A 21,733-nucleotide genomic window follows, 5' to 3' on the forward strand; every position below is an offset into this window, starting at 1 on the left:
ACTCAAAGTTTCCTGGCACGCGTTTACTGGCTTCCTTGTTAAGATGAGAGGGCTGTCACCACTCAAGCACGACAATGTTTAAGTCTGACATGGTTGAACAGCAATCTCACAAGATGCATGCAGGAAACGAAAGTTTCAGACCAAGTTTTGCACATTAACCCTGATAAAACCACAACTTGTTGCCACTACTCTTTGAGTTTGTTAAACTGAATTAAAACGTTAAGTAAATGCCGTGAAAGAGATTAAGGGGGATTCTCTGACAATTTGGAAAACTTTTAAGAGTAAGAGGCTTTACATAAAAAGAAAATTGAATTTAAAAAAAAAGATGGACGGATGGAAACATATGTTTTCTTATTTTTTCATCAGAACAATACGAGACTTTTTGTGGAATCCCCAAATTAAAACTGTATAGTCAAAGTCGAGCTGCTGGCTGATTACATTCCGCCCACCTAAGTGGAAAAAACCCCCAAACAAAACCCAAATTTTCATTAAAGCATCTCCTCTTCGCTTCAGCGCATGAATAATGAAGGAATCTAGACACGCGATCGTGCTTGAAAGAGAAAGTAGCCGTAAAGTCCCGCTTTGTGATGTGCTGAACGCTGAAATGCCCCCTCTGACGCATAAATGACACCCTGTCATCCTTGTTCGACTCCGCTGATCGACAGGGAGGTGGGTGTCGACGGTGCGCTCGCTATTACAAAGCGTCTAAACGCCTAAACTCGGGCCTGATGTGGAGGGTGTAGGGAGGTAGGAAAGGGGAGGATACTTCGGGTGTGGGAGTTTTGGGGGAATTCAGAAAATGTTGTTTTTTAGATGAGTCGCCTGCAGCGAGAGGGGCTAAACTAAATAAACGCAGAATGCTGTGATGTTCTCCGTCAAGGATATGCAGGAAAATGTCCTCCATCCTGTAGAGGAGAGGGGGGGAAATCCCGTTTACCTCTCCCCCTACCAAACACCACCACCTCCACCACTCTCGCCATGCCGCGCTCAGTATGTGCCACTTCAGCCAAACGCTGAGTTGTCTGACTTTTGGAGAGACAAAAGAACCGCAGGAGTGGGGAGAGAATGAGGGGCGGGACGGAACGGCACAGGTCGGTTCATTTAATACATCAGCAGCTCATAATGGTCCATAATAGTCCAAATAAATAAACAAATAAACAATAAATAACAAATAAACAAAAAAGAGCAAGAAATAAACTTTTTTTCATATATAGAAAGAACAAGACAGTCCACTATATGGGTTGTTTATAACTGTGATCCAGTGCTTTAAGGGAAAATAAACCCACTACCGACAAGTTTAAAAGCTCAACAAGTTTAAAAGCAAAACACAGACAGCTACTACTCGATTATTCGACCGCACCGTGGCAAAAGTGCGGTTATTAGCCCGTTAACTTACCAAAACAATGGCAAATTTCTCCTCCAGCTCGGTGGGGTCAGGCATGGGCACCTTCAGAGGCATGATGTGCTGCTTCATCTCCGACTGGCCGTCCACACTCTCTATATTACCCATTTTAATGCCTTATCCTGCCGTCGACTTGAAACTTGCCTCAGCTTCTTACGGCGACAAGAATAATCCAAGTAAAAGAAGCAAAAAGAAAGAAATCTCCAAAGTATTCCGAGAGTCTCATCCGCGATTTAATCCGAATAATCCACTTCTCTCCAAAAACAGATTATTGAAGAAAAAAGAAGAAGAAAAAAGCTGACACTGCAGTAGTCCCTAAATGCCATTTACCCCTAATCACGCGTTTAAGTTGACAGTGTTTGACTCTAGTCTCTTTTTTAAAAGTAAGAGTGCAGCTGCTTCATCTTCCAGAAAGTAGCCTCTGTCTTGCCTGGCCAATCCATTACTTACAGCGAATTTTCCCCAATGACAGATAACTTTCAAAACCCGACCGACAGTTACTTTTAGGTGCTGCTCAACTTTCTTGGCTCCGACGTGTTTCCATTCATTATTGTTGTGTGATCCTGATTAAGGTCTTTGCTGTTGCCTCCACTCAGAGCTCAGGGTTTTCTTCTAGAGTCCTGCCCGCATTGGGGGTGGCATGCCTCCTGTTGGTCTGACTGCATGTCAGTCATTGCAATCTGTCTCCCTCCCTCCCGCCCCTCACATCTGTAAGCAGTGAGCCTGCATACAGCTGGACGGAAAAGCCGATTGTCAGCACTTTATCGCGACCTGCTGGCAAGAAATGGCCATGACAAGAAAGATCAGAGAAATAAATAGATGACAAAGCTGGTTGGATTCACAGGAGTGCAAAGTTTAATCAACAGCTTTAGCAGATGCATGATGATATGTTGAAATTATCAAAGCACAGCAGTTTTCCTTTTTACTTCTGACACTCTGTTTTTTCCCACCCTTTACCACAAATCAGTGTCTAAGTGTCTGCAGTGAGGTGAGACATGATGGGACATGGAAGTTGTCCCGGAACAGGTATACAATAATCTGCTTCTCATGAGGTCAAAAAGGGTTTTGCGTGTAAAAATAAAGCATAAACATGACTGTAAGCCATCAGCCATTTGCATTTAGGACTACAAACACATAAAAACACAAAGGAGCTCTGGACAAAACATCTACAAAGTTTTCTCTTGGTAAAAGCACAGTGATTAAGACTGTACAGCATCGTACCTCTGTTCTCAGTGGAAATTTGGGCTTGAAGGCTTGTAACACTTTGATTTAAAAAAAATTAACATTCAGAAAGTTCTGGTTAAAACATAAAACTTCATCTGGAACATATTTCATAAACACTGACAAACTGTGCACAGTTTTGAAATACTTATGGCAGTAATATAAACCCACATAAACAAAGCCATAACAGGAACTGTTTGGAGACTGTAACAAATAAAATTCAAACAAATGTTTTCCCGTTTTGTTGGATGCTGAAAATCCATAAAATGTTGTCGTACCTTTGGAAATTGGACAAATATATAAGCCCTTTTAAAGCTAAAATGCAAGAGGACTTTTTGCATGCTTTAAACACACATAACCTTGGTTTGTCGTGCAACATAGTTGCATTATTATCAAATATTTATTCAGCTTAAATATCTGCCTGAGACAGAATGGATTCAGCACAGTTATCACTTCACGAATATTTAGCGACAAGTAAAGTTTTGCTCATAAATACTGATGGACTGTGTTTTTCTGGAGCAGATATGTCATCGTTTTTTTTTCTTCAGTGATGGTGGAAATTTCCATTTAAGCTGAATATACACACGCACAAATCACAGATCACAGAAGCAATGCTTATGTTTGAAAGTAGATGCCTGAGGATCAGGCATTGATTCTTTTAGTTGGTCTCTGCTGCCAAGTCGTACCTGAAAATAAAAAGAAAGAAAAGACAATGGATTGTTTTTTGTCATGCTTAAAGAAGAATAAAAACACTTCACTGTGGTTCTTATAATTGATGCATGAAAGGGTTAAATAGTTACCACTGTGTGACACCCGTCTTGAGGTCAATTTGGTCCAGGTCCAGCTGCAACTGAAGGCAACGAGAGAGAGAGAAGAAGAGTCTTGAGATTAAAGCCAAGTATTTTACACAACCTTGGGCAAAGACGAGCTGAATTTCAGACGTGACCGATTACAAATACCTTGCCGATAAGCTCCCTCTCTCGGCTGATGAAAGAGACACTGTTCTTCACAGACAGGTCCAGTCTTCTCTGAGAGGATTCCTCGACTGATAAGTCAAAGTCAAACCTACAGAAACAAGCAAGGTTAATGTGGGAGAGGTCAGTCGCTATAATCACAGCCCTATTTGTTTGTCTTGCCTCTCATTAAATTCTGGGCTGAGGTCTTTCTTCTTGGTCGCAGTTTTCCTCTTGGTGGTAGCCTTCTTGTCAGGCAACAGGATGAAGGAAACATACGGGTCTGCGCCATCCTTGGAACGCGCTACCAATGCTCTGTCAGTATAAAGAGATCACATCCACAACATTTGATGGTTTTTCTGCTTAAAGTGTGATGATGATGATGATGATGATGGGATGGGTAACGTATGGCTTATAGAAACCTGCAGGAGTGAACAGTGATGAAAAGCCGGTTTTCCTCCATGGAGTAACCGATGGTAAGCTTCACCTGTCCTGCTGAGTTTGGGTTGTCACTCACCCTAAAGACACAGATGAGAAATGATGTTTATTTACATTTGGGTGTCATTTGGACAGTCACTTAAGTATATTACTGCGCTTACAGTGCAGGTATGCACCACACAGCAAGACTACTATACCCCTATGTGTGACTCACATGGAGAATCCAGGTCTGTGTCTGAGGTCCAGATGAGAAGGATCCCATTTAGGGATGACGCCATCGACACCTCCCTCCCCTACAGCCCCACGACACACTGCCAGCTGACTGTCCAGGATCTGCAAGGTATATTAAAAATAATCACTGAATAAAAATCATGACTCAATAATTATGACTTAATAAACATCATGGACTAGTTTAGATAATGGCACACAGTCAGTAAGCACTTAGTATAGCATTGCTCCAAGAAAAGCTACTACAGCACAGTGAAAATAAGCAGCCTGTCTGCAGTACCTTCAGTATGACCATCAACAGTATCTGGCTCTCTGGCAGCGCTCCATCCAGATTGAGCCAGCGGTCCAGAACCAAGTCTGTCTCAGCCAGCACCTCCTTCAGAGGAAGTGTCAAAGAGCCGAGAGCCTGGCCCCAGCTGTGGGAAAGCTACAAGGAAACAAAGACATAAATAAACGCACACATCTTCTACTTCTTTTATTGGTGTAAAATGTTTTAGTTTTGACAAATGGTGTGAATCAAATGCATCTACTTTGCATCCTCATGATTCAGATAAATATAGATAATGACTCGCACCTTGACCGTGAGTATTTCACTTCTGGGGTCACTAGTCAAAAAGTGAAAGCCTTCATCCCATCGAGGGGACGTGGATCGCTCAGAGACCTTTAGAAAAAACAAACAATAAATGTGACTTTTGTGAAACACCATTTTTTCCCTTTATTTTCAGTGAACATCTTTAGTGAGTTAAGAGCCTACCTTGGTTTTGTATGAAACATTTTTAAGGATAATCTCGGCTCCAACTTTTGGCTCCTTTCCATTCTTCTTCAGCTGAAATAACGTACAAATGATTACACGGCACTACAGGAACTGTAAGCAACAGCATCAGCGTGGAAATATAAGACAGAAACAGTTTGTACTCTGTCTAACCAGCTTGAAAGTCAATATTTGATGTGACACAGCTTGAACACTCTTAGGCTTTCTTGTCATGTCTTTAAGTAGACTGCAGGAATGGTTCTCCAGGCTTCTTAAAGGACGTTCAAAGCTCTTCTTTGGATGTTGGCTGCCTTTTGTTCTGTTCTCTGTTGGTGCATTTCTGCATTCATAATTCCACCACTGTGTTTAAAGACAACTGTAGACACTCACTGTTGTACCGCTCTGCTGAGCAACACTGTGCATGATTTTAGCATGCCACTTCCTCTTTTGTCCTCCACTTGTCCAGTTTCCTCAGATGTTTTTAAGGAGATGTCGTGCCACCATGTGAAGCTAATAGCTCTTTGGGAATGACCTTGTTGATGTAAAAAACGATCTTATAACCGTTTTTCTTAGAGTAAAATAAATGGGCTGCTAGTCAAATAGTTCCCACAGATACAATTTAAAATCGGTTCTGTTAAAGCAAATTGTTATCTGTTATAGTACGTGTAGACACAACTGCGGGGCTGTAGCTCAGGAGTTAGAGCAGGTCACCTACCAGTTTGTAATTTGGTGCCAACTGCTTGCCAAATATTCTTGGCCAAGATACTAACCCCAGTTTCCTCTATGAATATGCGTGACTGTTAGAGAGAAAGCACTTGGTTTTGAAAAAGCATGTGAATGGGTGTCACTGAGACTAGTTGTATATGGCCCTTTGAGTGCACAGGCAGAGTAGAAAAGAGCTATAAAAGCACCAGTCAGTTTACCATTTAAAATACTGCTTCATCCTTGAAATAGGTAAAACATAGACAAGTGTTTGTGGCTAAACAAACACAAAAAGGCATTCTTCTGAAATGACCAGGCACAGCAAGCTGAAAAAGTCTAAAAAAAAAAACAGCCAATGTCCAAAGAAAGACTTTTTAAGACCTCCAGAAAGTCTCTAGAACTATTGCTCATTGGAAAGTCTGGCTCATTGGAAGCAAAATATTAAAAAAATGACCATAAACACTCATCGATATGGTCTCACCGGAAGGCCGTGGGCACGCTCCACGTACACGAACACCAGAGCGGCTGACGGCACCACCTTGTTTTGGAAAGACTGCAGGGTCTGGTACTGCAGGATCTGTAGAAAAGAGGGGCAAAGACAGGAGAGAGAGAGCGTTTCAGGAAGACACTTGAAATAGGAAACTAGCAGTTCATGTTTCCTTTGCAGCACTAGCTTTAAGTTTAGGACACAAAATCTTTTGTGTATTTTATTTAACTGTAAGTGTATTTAGCTGGGCGCGTCCAGGTCATTAGACAATGGAAAATAGAAATACTGAACCTGCTCCAGTCTGGAGAGGTCAGAGACCCTCGGCAGCCACTCCAGCATTAGGTGAACTCGACCAGACTTCACATCATTTAGAGTGTACCACTGAAACAAAAGTGTTACAAAAAATTTAAGTTATGATAAGAATACAAATGTAAATATTTGCTATATTATTTGGTCACGTCTTTTTAATAATGGCACACACCGTATCGGTGTATCGTGCGCTGATGATGTCTCGTAGGCTAAGTTTGAACCTGCAAAAAAAGGCACAAAATTTTATCCTTCATTTGTCAGCAGGTTTAAAAACAAACTAGTCAGAAATGTTCACGTTTTTTTGTGTGATGTAAGGACTCACCTTCCCAGGAAGTCATCCTGATCAATGTCCTTATCAAACAACTCAAACTGGATTTCTTGACCTGGAAGCTGGGTCAAAATAACCTAAACAGGAAAAAAGAAATCAAGTATTTGTAATCTAAAATTGAATGATCTGATCAGATGGATAGAATATCTAAGTGAAACTTTTAAAAGTGATAGCACCTCATAGAGTTCGTTCCAGACAGGGTTGAGGTTCTCTTTGATGGTGTGGCTGCGGAAGGTTATACCACCGACACGAATCTTCACGTAGGGGTCGCTCTTCCCCTTCATCATGCCACCCATAAAGTTGTCTTTGGCAATCAGGTTTTGGGCCTCCATCAGATGGATTCGCAACACTCCCTGCAGGCAGACAGTGGTGTGGCTGTTTTTGGAGGATGTGTATTAAAGTGCTGTCTGCAGCTTTTTCACTTTATTACCTCAGTTCCAAACTCTGGATCGGGGGTGGTGTGCTGTGGTCGTGTTGGCTGAGGTTTAGTCAACCCACCGGGTCCTGAAGGGTTCTGGTTTGATGTAGTTCCCCCCTGACTTGATGTAGACCCAGGGTCTGTGGGGCGAGGAGAAGGAGTTGTAGGACTGGCATCATCACTTAGCCACAAAACCTAGCAGGAAACAAGAAATATGAGCAACAGTGAGAACCAAACAGTGATGTTTTATTCCCTGTGATAATCAAAAAAGAGGTTCACAGCTTTATATAGAATTTCTGCCACTGAAAAAACGTTTTTCTGCTTCCATAAGTCAAAGATTTGGCTTATTATATCACAATTTCATGTTGTTTTCTCAATTTCAAGTTATTTTCTCATAAAAAACAGATAAGAATTTCAACATTTTTAGATAATAACCCAAAATTCTGACTTATGGTGGGAATTTGCTTTGGACATTTGATATGAACATTGGAGTTCGTATCTCACTGCTGAAGGCATCTTCAGGTATTAATTTATTAAAGCAAACTACCCATTAAAGTCTGTGCACAAAATAAGTGTTTAAGTATTTGTGTATGTGAAATACCAACCCTCAGCACAATTTTGATGAAGATGCGGCTGGCTGAACCCGAATTCTCCAACTGGAACCACTGATCCATGGTGAGCTCGGGCATCCCGACAAGACGGGCCAGAGGGATTTTTAGACTGCCCAAGGACAGAGCTCGGTCGTCATCTTTGACCTGATTGAAACACAACAAAAAAGGTCGAGTTAGGGTTATAAGAAAGGCAAAGTAAGGAGGAGAGGGCAGTTTATAGAAAATACATCAAGTCTGAATTTAAACAGATGGAAAGGTAAGCTATAGGGAGGTTTTTAGGTATTAGGTGTATAGCTATACCTAAACTCTCAGCAGCTAGCTTAATGAGTGAGTTCAGTTGCTTCTGAGGATGACTCACCTGAATGTCGATATTTTGTTTGTGAGGATCCTTAATGAAGAAGGTAAAAGCATCTTCCCACACTGGGCTGGTTGTACCGTAGCAAGTCTGCAAATGCAAGAATAAATCATTAATAATGTCCAGAGGCCGGAGGGAGGTATTCATCACTAGTTACTCTTCATCTCATCACTCTTACCTTGCTCTCTTTAGTTTTATCCTGAACAGAAATCTGTACCATCGGGCTTGGGTCCTTATTACCTTTTCTCATCTATGACATTTGAAACAGATCAGTTTGGGTAACAGAACAAAACTGAATCCCACATAAATCAAACTGTGATGCTCTTACAGGCAGCTGATAAGCCTGATCGAGATAGACAGCTAGGATGGCAGCAGACGGAGGTTCAGCCACCTTACTGGTCAAATTCTGGTTCTTCGCAATCACCTGGTAGAAGAATAAAAGAAAAACATGTGAGCAAAATTATGTACAAGTCCAGTGTCCTACCAGTAGTTATTTTTCAAAACATCCTTCCTATTATTATATGGGTGTTTGATGTGTCACAGTATTTTGTTGTAGTGAGTATGAATACAAGTTAAACTTTTCATTTTGTGATCCATGATGGTTAATCAATAAATAACTGGATGCTTGGATTCTTGTAGTTGTAGTAAACGTGCAGTTTAAGACAGCAGACGACTCATCTGCGCTCGTCTCTGGTGGCTCCTTTGACAGATTTAAAAAATGATAATAAAGGGAAATCAGCAAGGTTTTTTTTACACTTTTATCTATGATTGTGGTTCTTTCCATTCTCCATTTGTTTTTTCAAACATTATTCTATTATTCAATTATTAGTATTTTGAATTTGACAGTAGAAACAACAAGAAGGTGCATTCAGCATAGCTAGGTGACACGTACAGAGTGAATAATAAAAAAATCGTTTAAAAAATTAGATTAAGATAAGAATTCAGGTCTTCCTACCACTGACCTACTTCACTATTATTCTTCTTCAGAAAATTACAGATTTTTTCTAGCTTGTTTTTTTGTGCGGTTTTGTGCAATCACTTCGGTTATTTCCTTAAGCAAGTGTGAAATTACACAAGTTGTTTCTTTCATGGGAAAGCTATACACAATGTGGCAAGTAAAGTCCTGGCATCACAAACCCTCTGCACAAATATTCACCAAGTTCAAATTAGGTTTAAGAGCCATCTCTTCACCAGTGATCTGACTTCACATATATGTATGTGAAGTCTCTTTCCACATACAACAGAACAGAGAACCCTTCTAGTAGTTACATTTAATATAAGCATTGGGGATATAAGTCAGAGCAATGTGATTCATTTATACTGCAGTCATTTACAATGTGTGTTCACAGTTTGGGATTGAACTAAAGAACAAGCTCTTCCATTGGTCAGTTATCGTTCACATCTCTTCTCCATGCATGCAGTAGATTCTGCCATGACTCTTTGCACTCACTAACAGCTTATCCCAGATGTCATTGGTTGAGAGGCAGCGTACATCCTAGACATGTCACCAGTCTGTTGCATGGCTCACACATAGAAACAGACACACACATGCATGCCTATGGCTAACGTTTGTGTTTTGTGGCTACAGTCAAACTGCTCAAAAATGGATCTTTTGATAGCAGAGGCCGCTGGTCCTGTTTACGACATGAACCATCTAACCTGAGAGTTCTCAGGCTGATCGTCCTTTCCGGTCTGTATTTCCAGTTTATTCTCATATTATGAAATAAAACCAAAGATTACATGGCAAGAATATAAGAAGACGGAAAAAACAATGATCACTGACACTGCACAGCACTGAGGAAACAAGAGCGTTAGACTCTGCTCTAGCCTCACCTCACTCAGTCTGTCAGCAGAAGACAGCAGAGAGAGCCACTCAAGCCGGAGGTGAACACTGCCAGATGTGACGTCCCTCAGATCGAACCACTGTGTAAAAAAACAGAGGGCTCATTACACAAACATTTTTTTTTATCTGGCTGAATTCTTGAGCCTGAGCAGGATGGCAGAACTGAAGGTGGCGTAACAAGAGCAGATCACGAGGAGGCACATGGGTGTCTCCTGTGTCACATGCTAACCGTTATGCTGCACTGTTTCATCCCATTTTCACAATTTGTTTACTGAGACAGAGAAAAAAAATGCAACTTTTAAGTCAGAAACCTCCCAAGCGTCGCTACTCACATCATCCACAACTCTGGCCTTCTTTACAATATCAAGATCAATTTTGACCCTGGAAGAGAAACAGATAGAAAGACACAGAGAAGAAAATTGATCAATCCCAGAATAAATGAGACCAAGCTGTTCAAATTTCAGCAGAATCGTGGCCCGACATCGCAAAAGCAGTTATGGAAATGGCACGAGGAGCACATAGAGACAGAGTAAATGAATGAAAATGAATAAGCTACCTCCCCAGGAAGTCATCCTGGTCTGGGTCTTTGTCAAATACTTCCACTTCCAACTCCTGACCAGGTACTTCATGGACAATCACCTGACACACATACACACACACACATAAATGGACAAATACACAACACACACAACAGATACACAAATATATACACCAATCAGCCACAACATTAAAACCACAAGCAAGCGAAGTGCGTAACAGCGACCATCATTTCATTACAACACAAGGTTCTACTGGGAAACCTTGGGTTACTTTAATATGTGCTACCCTCTTAAACGGGTCCCACCCCCCAGCCAGTGCCAATGGTAGTCTCCAGCAGTGGTGGTATTCCCGAGCAGGATAATGATTACTGCCACACCACAAAAGCTGCTCAAAAATGGTCAAAAAACAAGTAAAATTAGGGCCTCTAAACTCCCCATATCCCACTCCGATCAAGCTGTTCCAGGACAAATCCAGCCGCCACCCTTAAACCCCATATTCCAAAGGATCTGCAGCCAATGTCCCAGTGCCACCTACAAAGGTCTAGTGTCCAATGTCCTAGTTAGAGCTCTTTATGCAGCACATGGGGAAAGTGCACAATATTAAGCTGGTAGTTCTGATCTTGTACAAGAATGGCGTAGATAAAACCACATACGGCATACAAAAGAGCATGCAAACAACACAATGGCAAGAACTCTTCACTACTGTGGTAGGCAAATATATGTATATAATTTCATATCTATTTAGTTCATGGCTTGAATTGAAAAGATAAACATGTTCTGAGCAAGCAGTTTTCACAATTCTTGCTTATCTGTGACACAGCAGCTTCCTGCAGAACTAGATAAAATCTCCACAAAGCTGTTTATCTTAGAAGCACCAGGGACATACTTACTATCAAGGACTTACTGCAATCCCTACGAAGCAAGGACACCAATATGAACCTATAGCTTTTGGCACATAAATTGGTTGGAGGAGCTGTACTCCAATGTCAAGGCAAAGCCATATATCTCCTGTTTCTTTACACAGGGTATCTATTCCGTACTCGCAGCCCTCTCACCTCATACATCTCCCTCCACTGCGGGTTCAGGTTGCTGTCGACGTGATGAGAGGTGAAAATCTGGGTTCCAACACGCAGCACAGCGTATGGGTCTGACTTCCCATCGATTAAGCCCTTGATGACCGTGTCCTTGGCGGTCAGGTCCTCAGCCTCCAGCAGGTGAATACGCACAACTCCCTAGCATGTGCGTAAACATGCAAAAAAACAAAAAACAAAACAGGGATACAAAAATAAAATCAAAAGGTTTGTCGACTGGTATCGCCACAAAATTCGATTGCATGCGTCATATTTACTGTACGGCCTTAAGTCTATGTGTTTGCAGCTAATATGACGATCACACACACACATCTGCATCAGTCTACGTAATTTGAAAGGTCATTCGTCACTGAGACAGTTACCCTTGGGAGAGGGGAGCGGAGTTGCGCAACGTGCAGGTCGGCCACCAAGGGAATAGTGAGACGATTGGGGAGCACCAGGTGGGAGGCAATTGCATCCATTATCATAGTGTCCGACATGGCACTGCAAATGAATGTAAGGATGATGTTGGGCACGCACAGGGAGGCACATACAGACACACACACACAGGTTATGTGCATCTGTCCATGCATAAAAAGAAAGCATGAAAACCAGCAACAGAACTAAACAGAAACACCCACTGGTTAAAGACGAGGAGATTTCTTAAAGTTATGTAGACTGAAGGATTAAAAGCATTGCCAAAGGAAATACTGATGCTGTATCAGAAATACATTTACGCCTCTGATAATGCTTTAATTCTATGTTTACTTTTATTGTTTGGTTTTTCTGCAAAAGTACACTTTGCTGTTTATTCCACACAGAGTAGAATAAGCCAGCATACACATAAGCACACTGAATATGAACTGACAATCTATCCCACTGGTGAGACTATGCCTTCTATATAAAACTATACACAGTACATTATGATTAAATTCTAGAAACATAAATAATGAGGTTGTTATTGTCCACATTTTGTCTGATTGTTGCTGAAGAATTCCCAGAACAAGACTTGAAATCCCCCAAATATAAATGAAGGCACTAGTAGTTGAAAATCTTTATTGATGTATTGTGTAGTTTGTTAATGAATAAGTACTTTTGAATGCTCTTTTCAATACTGCACCAGGAACGTCTTAGAATTACTTATAATAAGATGCACTGTTTGTTTTAGAGGAGTAACATGTCAACCTACCCAAGAACTACACACACTGTTTTTTAAGAGTTTTTGGATAGCAATGGATATGCATAGAAACAGATGAAAAATTGGATAATTTACTCATAGAGTTTGCTGACAAGAATAAAAACTGAAGCTGTTACCAACACTATCCTTTAAGGATGCGACCACACAGAGCTGCCAGTGAACAGATGGGCTCTTCAGCTCTGATCTGTTTGTTTTGGAGTTCAGTTCAATTCCAAGAAAAGCCTCTGTACTACCAGCAGCTAAATAAACAATAACCTCTCTGAAACGTGTAAATAAGATCCATAACGTGCAACTCCAACTTTTTCGGCAGGTTGCACAACTCGAGTGAGCATAAAGATCAACTCCATCATATAGACTCACTTCAATCCAGGGATATCCAAGAGGTTGGTAAGTCCGGTCCAGTTGATGTCCAGTTTCTACACATATGATACAGACAAATAGACATGAATAAGTAAAAGGCCTTGCATTACTGCAAAGTGCAAAGCCATTAAACAAAAAAACACTCACAGGCCTGCGAATGAAGAACATTGTGACAGCTCCAACCAGCGGTATGTTTCCAATCAGAGGCTCGAGGATCACACGCAGCATCCCGTGAAGCTGCAAAGAGAAAATTAGATTCTGAAAATGTGTTTTCAGGCCACTTAATTACAGCAGCAATGTGAGAGTATCCCAGTGATTCTTCTCGTACCTGGACTCCTTTTACTCCAGCTTTGCAAAAGTACTTTTTGATTTCAACATTGATCTCAACATCACCGGCATAGCTGTAACAGAAGGGAAGTGACAGATCTAAAGATAAGTGTTTAAACAAAGGAAACAGCTTGTGCGAGTTATGACGGAGCTGTTTTCTTATTCTGTATTAAGTAAACACTGTTCTGTTGTTCAAGACAGGGCCAAGCCCTTGCAAGAAGCTTTAGAACACTTCAAGAACATTTTAGCATTTGACTTGACCGACCTATTTAGGCAGGTAGACAGAGGGATAACACATGAAACTAATCACAGATGTGTTGGATTACCTTAAGTACAAATCCAACATAACTTGTCTCTTATCATTTTCCGTATGAGCCTTTACGCCAGCCACCTTCAGCGCCTGTGAACACAGCAGCTGCTATTAAACAAAGCAAACAAGACTGACAGAGACTTGATGACACAGCATTAGCAGATAAAGTCAACTGTAACAAACTGAAATTGCTGTGTGGGGGTGTGTGTGTGACAGGCCGCTCAGATACCTTGTCGCCTATGTTAACCTTGGTGAAGCTCAGAGTCTGCAGATGAATGCTAGAAGTACGGATGGCAGGAGCAATGATTTCCACAAGTAACTTCTCCAGATACTGGCCAATAAAGGGCCAAGCCTGCTGCAGGATCTGCAGAGCACAACACATGGCCATTGGGAAGGTTTTTATGTATTAATAAGGAAAAGAAAACCTACAGTGGGGCAAAAAAGTATTTAGTCAGCCACCGATTGTGCAAGTTCCCTCACCTAAAATGATGACAGAGGTCAGTAATTTGCACCAGAGGTACACTTCAACTGTGAGAGACAGAATGTGAAAAAAAAAATCCATGAATCCACATGGTAGGATTTGTAAAGAATTTATTCGTAAATCAGGGTGGAAAATAAGTATTTGGTCAATAACAAAAATACAACTCAATACAAACATAACCTTTGTTGGCAATAACAGAGGTCAAACGTTTACTATAGGTCTTTACCAGGTTTGCACACACAGTAGCTGGTATTTTGGCCCATTCCTCCATGCAGATCTTCTCGAGAGCAGTGATGTTTTGGGGCTGTCGCCGAGCAACACGGACTTTCAACTCCCGCCACAGATTTTCTATGGGGTTGAGGTCTGGAGACTGGCTAGGCCACTCCAGGACTTTCAAATGCTTCTTACGGAGCCACTCCTTTGTTGCCCGGGCGGTGTGTTTTGGATCATTGTCATGTTGGAAGACCCAGCCTCGTTTCATCTTCAAAGTTCTCACTGATGGAAGGAGGTTTTGGCTCAAAATCTCACGATACATGGCCCCATTCATTCTGTCCTTAACACGGATCAGTCGTCCTGTCCCCTTGGCAGAAAAACAGCCCCATAGCATGATGTTTCCACCCCCATGCTTCACAGTAGGTATGGTGTTCTTGGGATGCAACTCAGTATTCTTCTTCCTCCAAACACGACGAGTTGAGTTTATACCAAAAAGTTCTACTTTGGTTTCATCTGACCACATGACATTCTCCCAATCCTCTGCTGTATCATCCATGTGCTCTCTGGCAAACTTCAGACGGGCCTGGACATGCACTGGCTTCAGCAGCGGAACACGTCTGGCACTGCGGGATTTGATTCCCTGCCGTTGTAGTGTGTTACTGATGGTGACCTTTGTTACTTTGGTCCCAGCTCTCTGCAGGTCATTCACCAGGTCCCCCCGTGTGGTTCTGGGATCTTTGCTCACCGTTCTCATGATCATTTTGACCCCACGGGATGAGATCTTGCGTGGAGCCCCAGATCGAGGGAGATTATCAGTGGTCTTGTATGTCTTCCATTTTCTGATGATTGCTCCCACAGTTGATTTTTTCACACCAAGCTGCTTGCCTATTGTAGATTCACTCTTCCCAGTCTGGTGCAGGTCTACAATACTTTTCCTGGTGTCCTTCGAAAGCTCTTTGGTCTTGGCCATGGCAGAGTTTGGAGTCTGACTGTTTGAGGCTGTGGACAGGTGTCTTTTATACAGATGATGAGTTCAAACAGGTGCCATTCATACAGGTAACGAGTGGGGGACAGAAAAGCTTCTTACAGAAGACGTTACAGGTCTGTGAGAGCCAGAGATTTTCCTTGTTTGAGGTGACCAAATACTTATTTTCCACCCTGATTTACGAATAAATTCTTTACAAATCCTACCATGTGGATTCATGGATTTTTTTTTCACATTCTGTCTCTCACAGTTGAAGTGTACCTCTGGTGCAAATTACTGACCTCTGTCATCATTTTAGGTGGGGGAACTTGCATAATCGGTGGCTGACTAAATACTTTTTTGCCCCACTGTACCTCTAAAAGAGCAGCATGAGATTGCATACCTACACTGAGGAAAAAACAAAGCTCCCTTCACACCACGCACCGAGGATTGCATACATTGAAGGACATCTGGATTAAGATTATTTTATATTTTCCCAACAAGACATCAAACAATGTTTCCTATTTTTCATTTCTTCACATTTCTGTCTGATATGCATTTATGTAGATATTAGGCAAAATGTCCAATAGAGCCCATCCTTGCAATTATGAAAACACAATTCTAGATCGAGCCCCATCTCTGCTAACAGACAAACCACACCAATTGCACAACCTCCTTGTTAATCAGATTAGAATGCAATCCATATCAATGTAACAAGTTCAAGTGAGGATGTGGGTTGCATTCTAATTTTATTAACTCTGTCAGGGAGGTTATGTAATAGGTTTGGTTTGTCTGTTCGTAAAATAATTTCAAAGAAAATTGATGGGAGCAAAATGAGAAAAAAGTGTATTTCAGCTGTAATGGGACAAGAGGTTGACTAGAGAGAGAGAACCTGTGCAGACATGGGGAGAACATGCAAACTCCAGGTATTTACATCCAGGACTTTCTGATTGAGAGCCACCCAAGTCTTAAGAAAATAATTAATAAATTATTGGTCTGTAGAGTAAAACATTAGTGCAGTAAATTTAATTTAATATATTTACAGGGAGTCTGTGTGATGCCTTACTTTCACCAGTCTTATAAGTCCACAGAGCATCACACTGGTGTTATCTTCAGCATGACAGTGAGAGAAGTGCAGCAGTGGTGCCAAACCCTTTACAGTTTACCAATCCTCTGACCTCTACACTGTGACTACACTGTCACTAGTCATTACTACCATTTTGCAGCTCACCTGTGCATTATTTACGTTACACTCGTGGACATGCTTATAACAGTGCAACTCTGTACATTGTTTTTCATATGCACATGCACTACTTTTTAAAATTCACACATGCAACAAAAGGTGAGAACATTTTGAGGCTGCCTCGGCTTCTTTACAGCTGGAAGTGAGTTGCTAGGTCATGTGTCAGGAAACCTGCAGGCGAGAGACGTGGGCCGGGTGACAGATGAGTCCAGCAAATTGCTATCCCACAGTCTGGGCTTCTGTCATCGAGTTCATTGTATTTTTCTCCCTCCAAATGGGTGTTTTGTATTATTAGTATTCACATCCACGCTTTCTCTGTGCCTACGTGAAGCTGCTGCACTGACAGAGACAAAGAAGCTGCGATATGATCCCGGCCACTCTCACTGCCTCTTAATCACACCAGCAGATTATCTGCACTGATGGAGAGCATGCAACTGGAGCCGGGTCAGTCAAAGTCCACACAAGCGCTCTTTATCTTAATATTAAATTGGAGACACTGAAGCTAATATACAAGTTAATCAAGTGAATCGTGAATGCCTTATCTTCAGTTTGGTTTTTTTGCAGCTTCCTTTGCTTTGCTGAGACATCAAATGAAGAAATCATGCAAAGAGTTGCATGTTGAACCAGATATTTAAAAAAAGAAAAGAATTTCTCATAGAAATCAACACATGCAAAGTTATGCAGGAAATAAAAAACAACATACCTTATTGACCCACTCAACTTTTTCCACATCTGGAAAGTTGACCTGTGAACAACAGTGTAAATAAAATATTATTGTTTTTGTTTACTTTTTTATTTGAACAGAAATTGATGCAAAGAGTTTAATTTCAATGCACTTTTTCTTTGTTACATCATCTTATTTCTACTAAGAGTGTGTACATATATGTTAAAGCTAAAAAAGAGGAAAAACAACAAGTAGCACTAATATTGTCACTAAAAATATTTCAGGAAACCATAAACCGCATGATGCACATTTAACATCACAAGGACACGCACACGCACAGACCCTCCGGCTCTCTTTCCAGATATGGTGGTCTTTGCTTCTGCTGTGAATGTTGTTTATGACTCATCAGGTTTTTAGGAGCCAGATAAGGTCAACAGTAGCGAAACGGGAAGAGGAAAGCCCACGGATAATTTCTCATACCACTGGATGAAATGGTTTTTTTCACTAGATCACAGATTGCTGTTGCTGTTTCACAAGTTCCTCTAAAGTAAACATCGTGACATATTAGTTCACACTCGGTGAGAAGGCAGCAGTTCAGACTACTTCCCCAGGCAGTTCACATGAGGAATATCTAAATATAGGGAAATTAATCAGAAGGATTCTCCTGCACATATCAACATTATTAACTATCGCTTCTATTCGTCAGAGTGCCATGAAGTAAAAGTCGACCTGACTTCGTGTTTTCACTCGAAGAACTATAAAAATGAATAATATTGCCAGAAGCATCAGCCTGACATTTGTGGCAGATGTGGCGTGTGATGCACTCTGCAGAGAATGACCCTAACAGAGGGGGGTGTCAGTACTCACCCAGGGAGGCAAATCTCTTTTGGCTCTGAAAACCGTTTGAGTGGTGAATTCCCTCTCGTTCTCCAGGAGGTACATGGCAGACTTGAGCCTCATCACTTTCTCTTGTCGCCCGTGTTTCCATCCCATGTAGATCACCAGACCGAATAGAACAATGCTGACGCTGAGGCCGTAATATCCGGCCAGGTACACTGGTAGCAGAGCACCCAGGCATTTCCCAAACGACCACAGCACACTCACTGCGCGTTCACCCTGGGGTTGGTTCTCTGAGACCGGGGCTAGAGGCTCCGTGCCGATGCCCGGCTCTGCATCCGCGGTTGGCATGGCAAGATCCGACTTCACTACCTCGTTCTGGTCTTCAGCTTTTCGGCTTCTGCGTCTTCGAGTGGCAAGGGTTGGGGAACACTCACCGTGATAACCATGGACAGGTCGGCGATAATCGGCAAGCGTCGGACTGTCACTTCATGGTCACTTTTCTTCGTCGTGCACCGCGCAGTTCCGCAGGGCACTGAGGGTTATTCCGTCTTGCATTTACGTGTAAAGCTCTTGAGAAGGCAGTGCAAGCACGAACTAAGTCTCGAGAGGGCGGGCTTGGCTTCAAGCCCTCCTTCACATCCAGTAGAAACCCAGACCCTAGAATTTACTTGTAGCGTCATGCACTGCTCAGGCGGAGCGTATTACGGATACGCAAAGCGAACGAATGATTATCGTGTAGGAAGACACCACGGGACACTTTTGATTCAGAGTAGCAGTTAATCCAAACGACACACTACTACCAGAGCACAGTGGTATGTCTAATGCACAGGCTGCTCACCCCGTTATCTTTCTTTGCATGACCGGAATAAATCCTCCTGCTCGCGCAAGCGCTCATCCCCACTGCAGTATGCAGCAGCAGCTTTAACAGATGATCATGAAGGCACCAACAACTGATAAACATGTGCTCGGTTTCTTTATCGACAGGTCTGTATCAGCTGCAGGAAGTGTTGTTGTTGTTGTTTTTATTTTTTTGTTTGTTTTTTCCAGACTGGGTCCAGGAGGCACAGTCGCGACACCCAAGGGATCTGCGCCATCTGACTCTGGCGTAAACATTACGCACCTGTTTAAAAAAACAAAACAAAACAATAAGAATAAGAATAATTAATAATAAAATGTTCATGTCATGTGTTTTTCAACTCCCACTCCCTTTTTTCTTAATAGCTTCATTTATGGCTAGAAAAACAGGCCAGGTTTTAAATAGCCCCCTTGTTGCCTTGGATACAGCCAGTTATCAGTATTTGCTTGGAGGGATTTTACGGGTTTGATGATCCTTTGTGTACATAGACAGGAAGAACACGCTGTCAGTAAACAGCCAAGTCCTAAAAAGCAACAAAATTTCACTGTGAGAGTCCACGAAATGTGGAGCTCATGTTTTATGAAGCTTGTTATTCTCAGAATTTGCAGAGTTTTATTAGAGCCACAATTTCTGTTCTTATAACCGCCACAAACCCATCATCGCTTACATTTCGATTTTGGCATGTTATAGCTTGATATTTAAACCCTGTTTGCTTTTCCCCTCCAAAGATTTTGATTTTCCTAAATACAAAGCACAAATTCAGAGTGTCAAAGTTCAAAATAGTTTCAGACTTTTTTTTATTGCTCAACTCCAGTGTTGAAGATAAAGCAGCTTGCATTGCATACTGTAATCATAGAGCAATGTTCAGCGCACACATACAACATTCTTTTCTGCATGTGTATTTAGGAGTGTTTATTTCATGTTTGTAGGCCTGTGTATTTACTTATTATATACGGTGTAATGTACCGCTAAGTGAAATGTATACGTGAATGTCAATGTTATTTGTTTCAAACAGTGTTTCCTATGTTCACAGCTGAATGTAAAAATCATCAAAATGTCCTCAAGTCGTCCAAACACATTAAAGAAAACAAGTTATGTTTGCGTCTCGGTAACGTAAGACAAAAACCAAAAAGTGCTCTCTAGCTCTACAGCAGAAGCAGAAATAGTGGTCACAGGGTGATGAGTGATCTGTGAGGAAATAATGTGGGCAGAGAAATGCAAGAAGTGTCAAAGTTAAAGCCAGCACACATGTGATCTGATCGTCTATTTGGCTTTGCCAAGTACTTATCAACATTGATTTACCTACCAGCGTGAGAACAGGCATGTTGCATGTTGTTGTTCAAGTAATATTCGAGCTTGTGTAATCAATATTTTCCCCTATACAGGAAATTTCCTAATACAGAAGATGCCATTTAGTTTTAAGGTCATTATCTTTAATAATAATTTGTAGATTTGTAAAGAAGGGTTTCAGGAATCTTTAATGAGGATACTGCACATACATGTCTTATCTTCTTAATTTAGTTGTTAAAAGAATGAAAACTGCCTGTTCTCTTCTCACAACCTCACTAAACATGTTCATTTCCTTCCTCCTGCTGGGGGCAGACATTGTTTCTCTACTGTGAGCTGAGTGGTTTCTGTCATATTTCAGATCTGTTACAAACAAAATGACAGAGCGTGCATCAACAGTGGGAGTGCTTATACAGCTACCAGGGCTACCCTTGGATAAACTCAGAACAAACCTCATCAATATGGTAGTCAAATCTCATCTTTATTGGGGGAAAGAGCTTTACCTCCCTACAATTTTGTGATCAGGACTGTAAGCAGTGAGTGCTTCTCCAATTACATTTACTCCATACTATTGTCATTTGCATTCTCCAGCAATGGCCTCATTATACTTCACCTTGTAGCCAAGGAGAGAATGAATTGATGGACCGGCTTCAAGGGTAAAAACATTACAGACATATTTCACAAGCTTGTCCTTTGAGTCAGCTTTGTCTAAAGGTCAAAACATTCACACACACACACACTTAAATCATGGTTTCTGGACAGCATCTAAAATGATTTACTTTCTATTTTATTTATCTGTAGCTTTGCATTACAGGCCTGTCTGTAAGCAAGTCAGGTCCCTAGATATGGACCTGCCACATGATCTGAACTGCAAAACTGAGAAGAAAGTCATTCTAGAAGCACGGCCCTCATCATCTTGAACATCCCCAGGCACTTATTTCAGTGGCCACTGGGTAAAAAGTGCATGTACAGAGTCACGTGTCACATCTTTTAAAAAGCCTTTCAGTTGTTTAAAATCTATTTTGCTTCAATAAGGTTTTAAAATAATTTCCAGAGTTGTACTTCTGTCCCTGTCTTTGCTGTTGCAAAATCTTCCATACATTTCCATTCTGCATTCTGAGCGCCACCTCTCTTATGTCATAGCTTTAGAACCACTAAGTGAGGATATTAATATCTAACTGCAAGTGACTTATTTCTCTTACTCGTGAAAATATTAGAATTAGAGGAGATAAAATTCAAATATCTTTGTTAGATCAGTTGTCGTGTTATTCATAGACAAACACATATATACAGGATCCTCAGGTTTTAAACAGTGATGACAGACATATTTACAAA

General features: G+C 41.4%; 2 protein-coding genes across 4 annotated transcripts in view; both read right to left on the reverse strand.

Moving 5' to 3' along the window:
• fmnl3 (formin-like 3) overlaps positions 1-2,016 on the reverse strand; it is a 31,974-nt gene extending 29,958 nt beyond the window's left edge. For 2 of the 3 annotated variants that reach the window (XM_085394853.1, XM_085394854.1), the window contains exon 1: positions 1,397-2,015. In XM_085394853.1, the coding sequence (XP_085250979.1) occupies positions 1,397-1,510 (114 nt within the window). In that variant the 5' untranslated portion in view covers positions 1,511-2,015. Of the gene's footprint in view, positions 1-1,396 lie in introns of all 3 variants that reach the window. The other variant, XM_085394855.1, reaches the window with a different exon arrangement.
• A 224-nt stretch (positions 2,017-2,240) lies between these two features.
• esyt1a (extended synaptotagmin-like protein 1a) lies at positions 2,241-19,256 on the reverse strand. Its single transcript, XM_085393573.1, has 31 exons — positions 18,283-19,256; positions 17,455-17,496; positions 14,080-14,214; positions 13,867-13,940; positions 13,542-13,614; positions 13,361-13,450; positions 13,214-13,269; positions 12,039-12,159; positions 11,641-11,817; positions 10,603-10,685; positions 10,379-10,427; positions 10,037-10,126; positions 8,532-8,627; positions 8,382-8,453; positions 8,207-8,293; positions 7,843-7,992; positions 7,250-7,432; positions 6,996-7,172; positions 6,814-6,896; positions 6,664-6,712; positions 6,474-6,563; positions 6,177-6,272; positions 4,997-5,068; positions 4,817-4,903; positions 4,523-4,669; positions 4,229-4,347; positions 3,999-4,094; positions 3,760-3,891; positions 3,583-3,688; positions 3,424-3,473; positions 2,241-3,309 (listed from the first exon to the last, which is right to left on the reverse strand). The coding sequence occupies exons 1-31, from the start codon at positions 18,601-18,603 to the stop codon at positions 3,282-3,284; spliced, it is 3,231 nt and encodes a 1,076-aa protein (XP_085249699.1). The 5' UTR covers positions 18,604-19,256; the 3' UTR covers positions 2,241-3,281.
• Between the last annotated feature and the right edge of the window lie 2,477 nt (positions 19,257-21,733).

Source organism: Rhamphochromis longiceps, linkage group LG20 (assembly GCF_057381845.1).
Source record: "Rhamphochromis longiceps isolate RC_006_pf linkage group LG20, R_longiceps_female_GT1.1, whole genome shotgun sequence".
Classification (NCBI taxonomy): Eukaryota; Metazoa; Chordata; class Actinopteri; order Cichliformes; family Cichlidae; genus Rhamphochromis; species Rhamphochromis longiceps.

Excerpts from the sequence above, each read along its gene's own strand:
- esyt1a (XM_085393573.1), bottom strand. The coding sequence starts at position 18,603 with ATGCCAACCGCGGATGCAGAGCCGGGCATCGGCACGGAGCCTCTAGCC. Across the intron at positions 13,615-13,866 it reads ATGTTGGATTTGTACTTAAG|CTATGCCGGTGATGTTGAGA; the intron begins GTAATCCAACAC and ends CTTCTGTTACAG. Across the intron at positions 3,474-3,582 it reads AGAGGGAGCTTATCGGCAAG|TTGCAGCTGGACCTGGACCA; the intron begins GTATTTGTAATC and ends CGTTGCCTTCAG.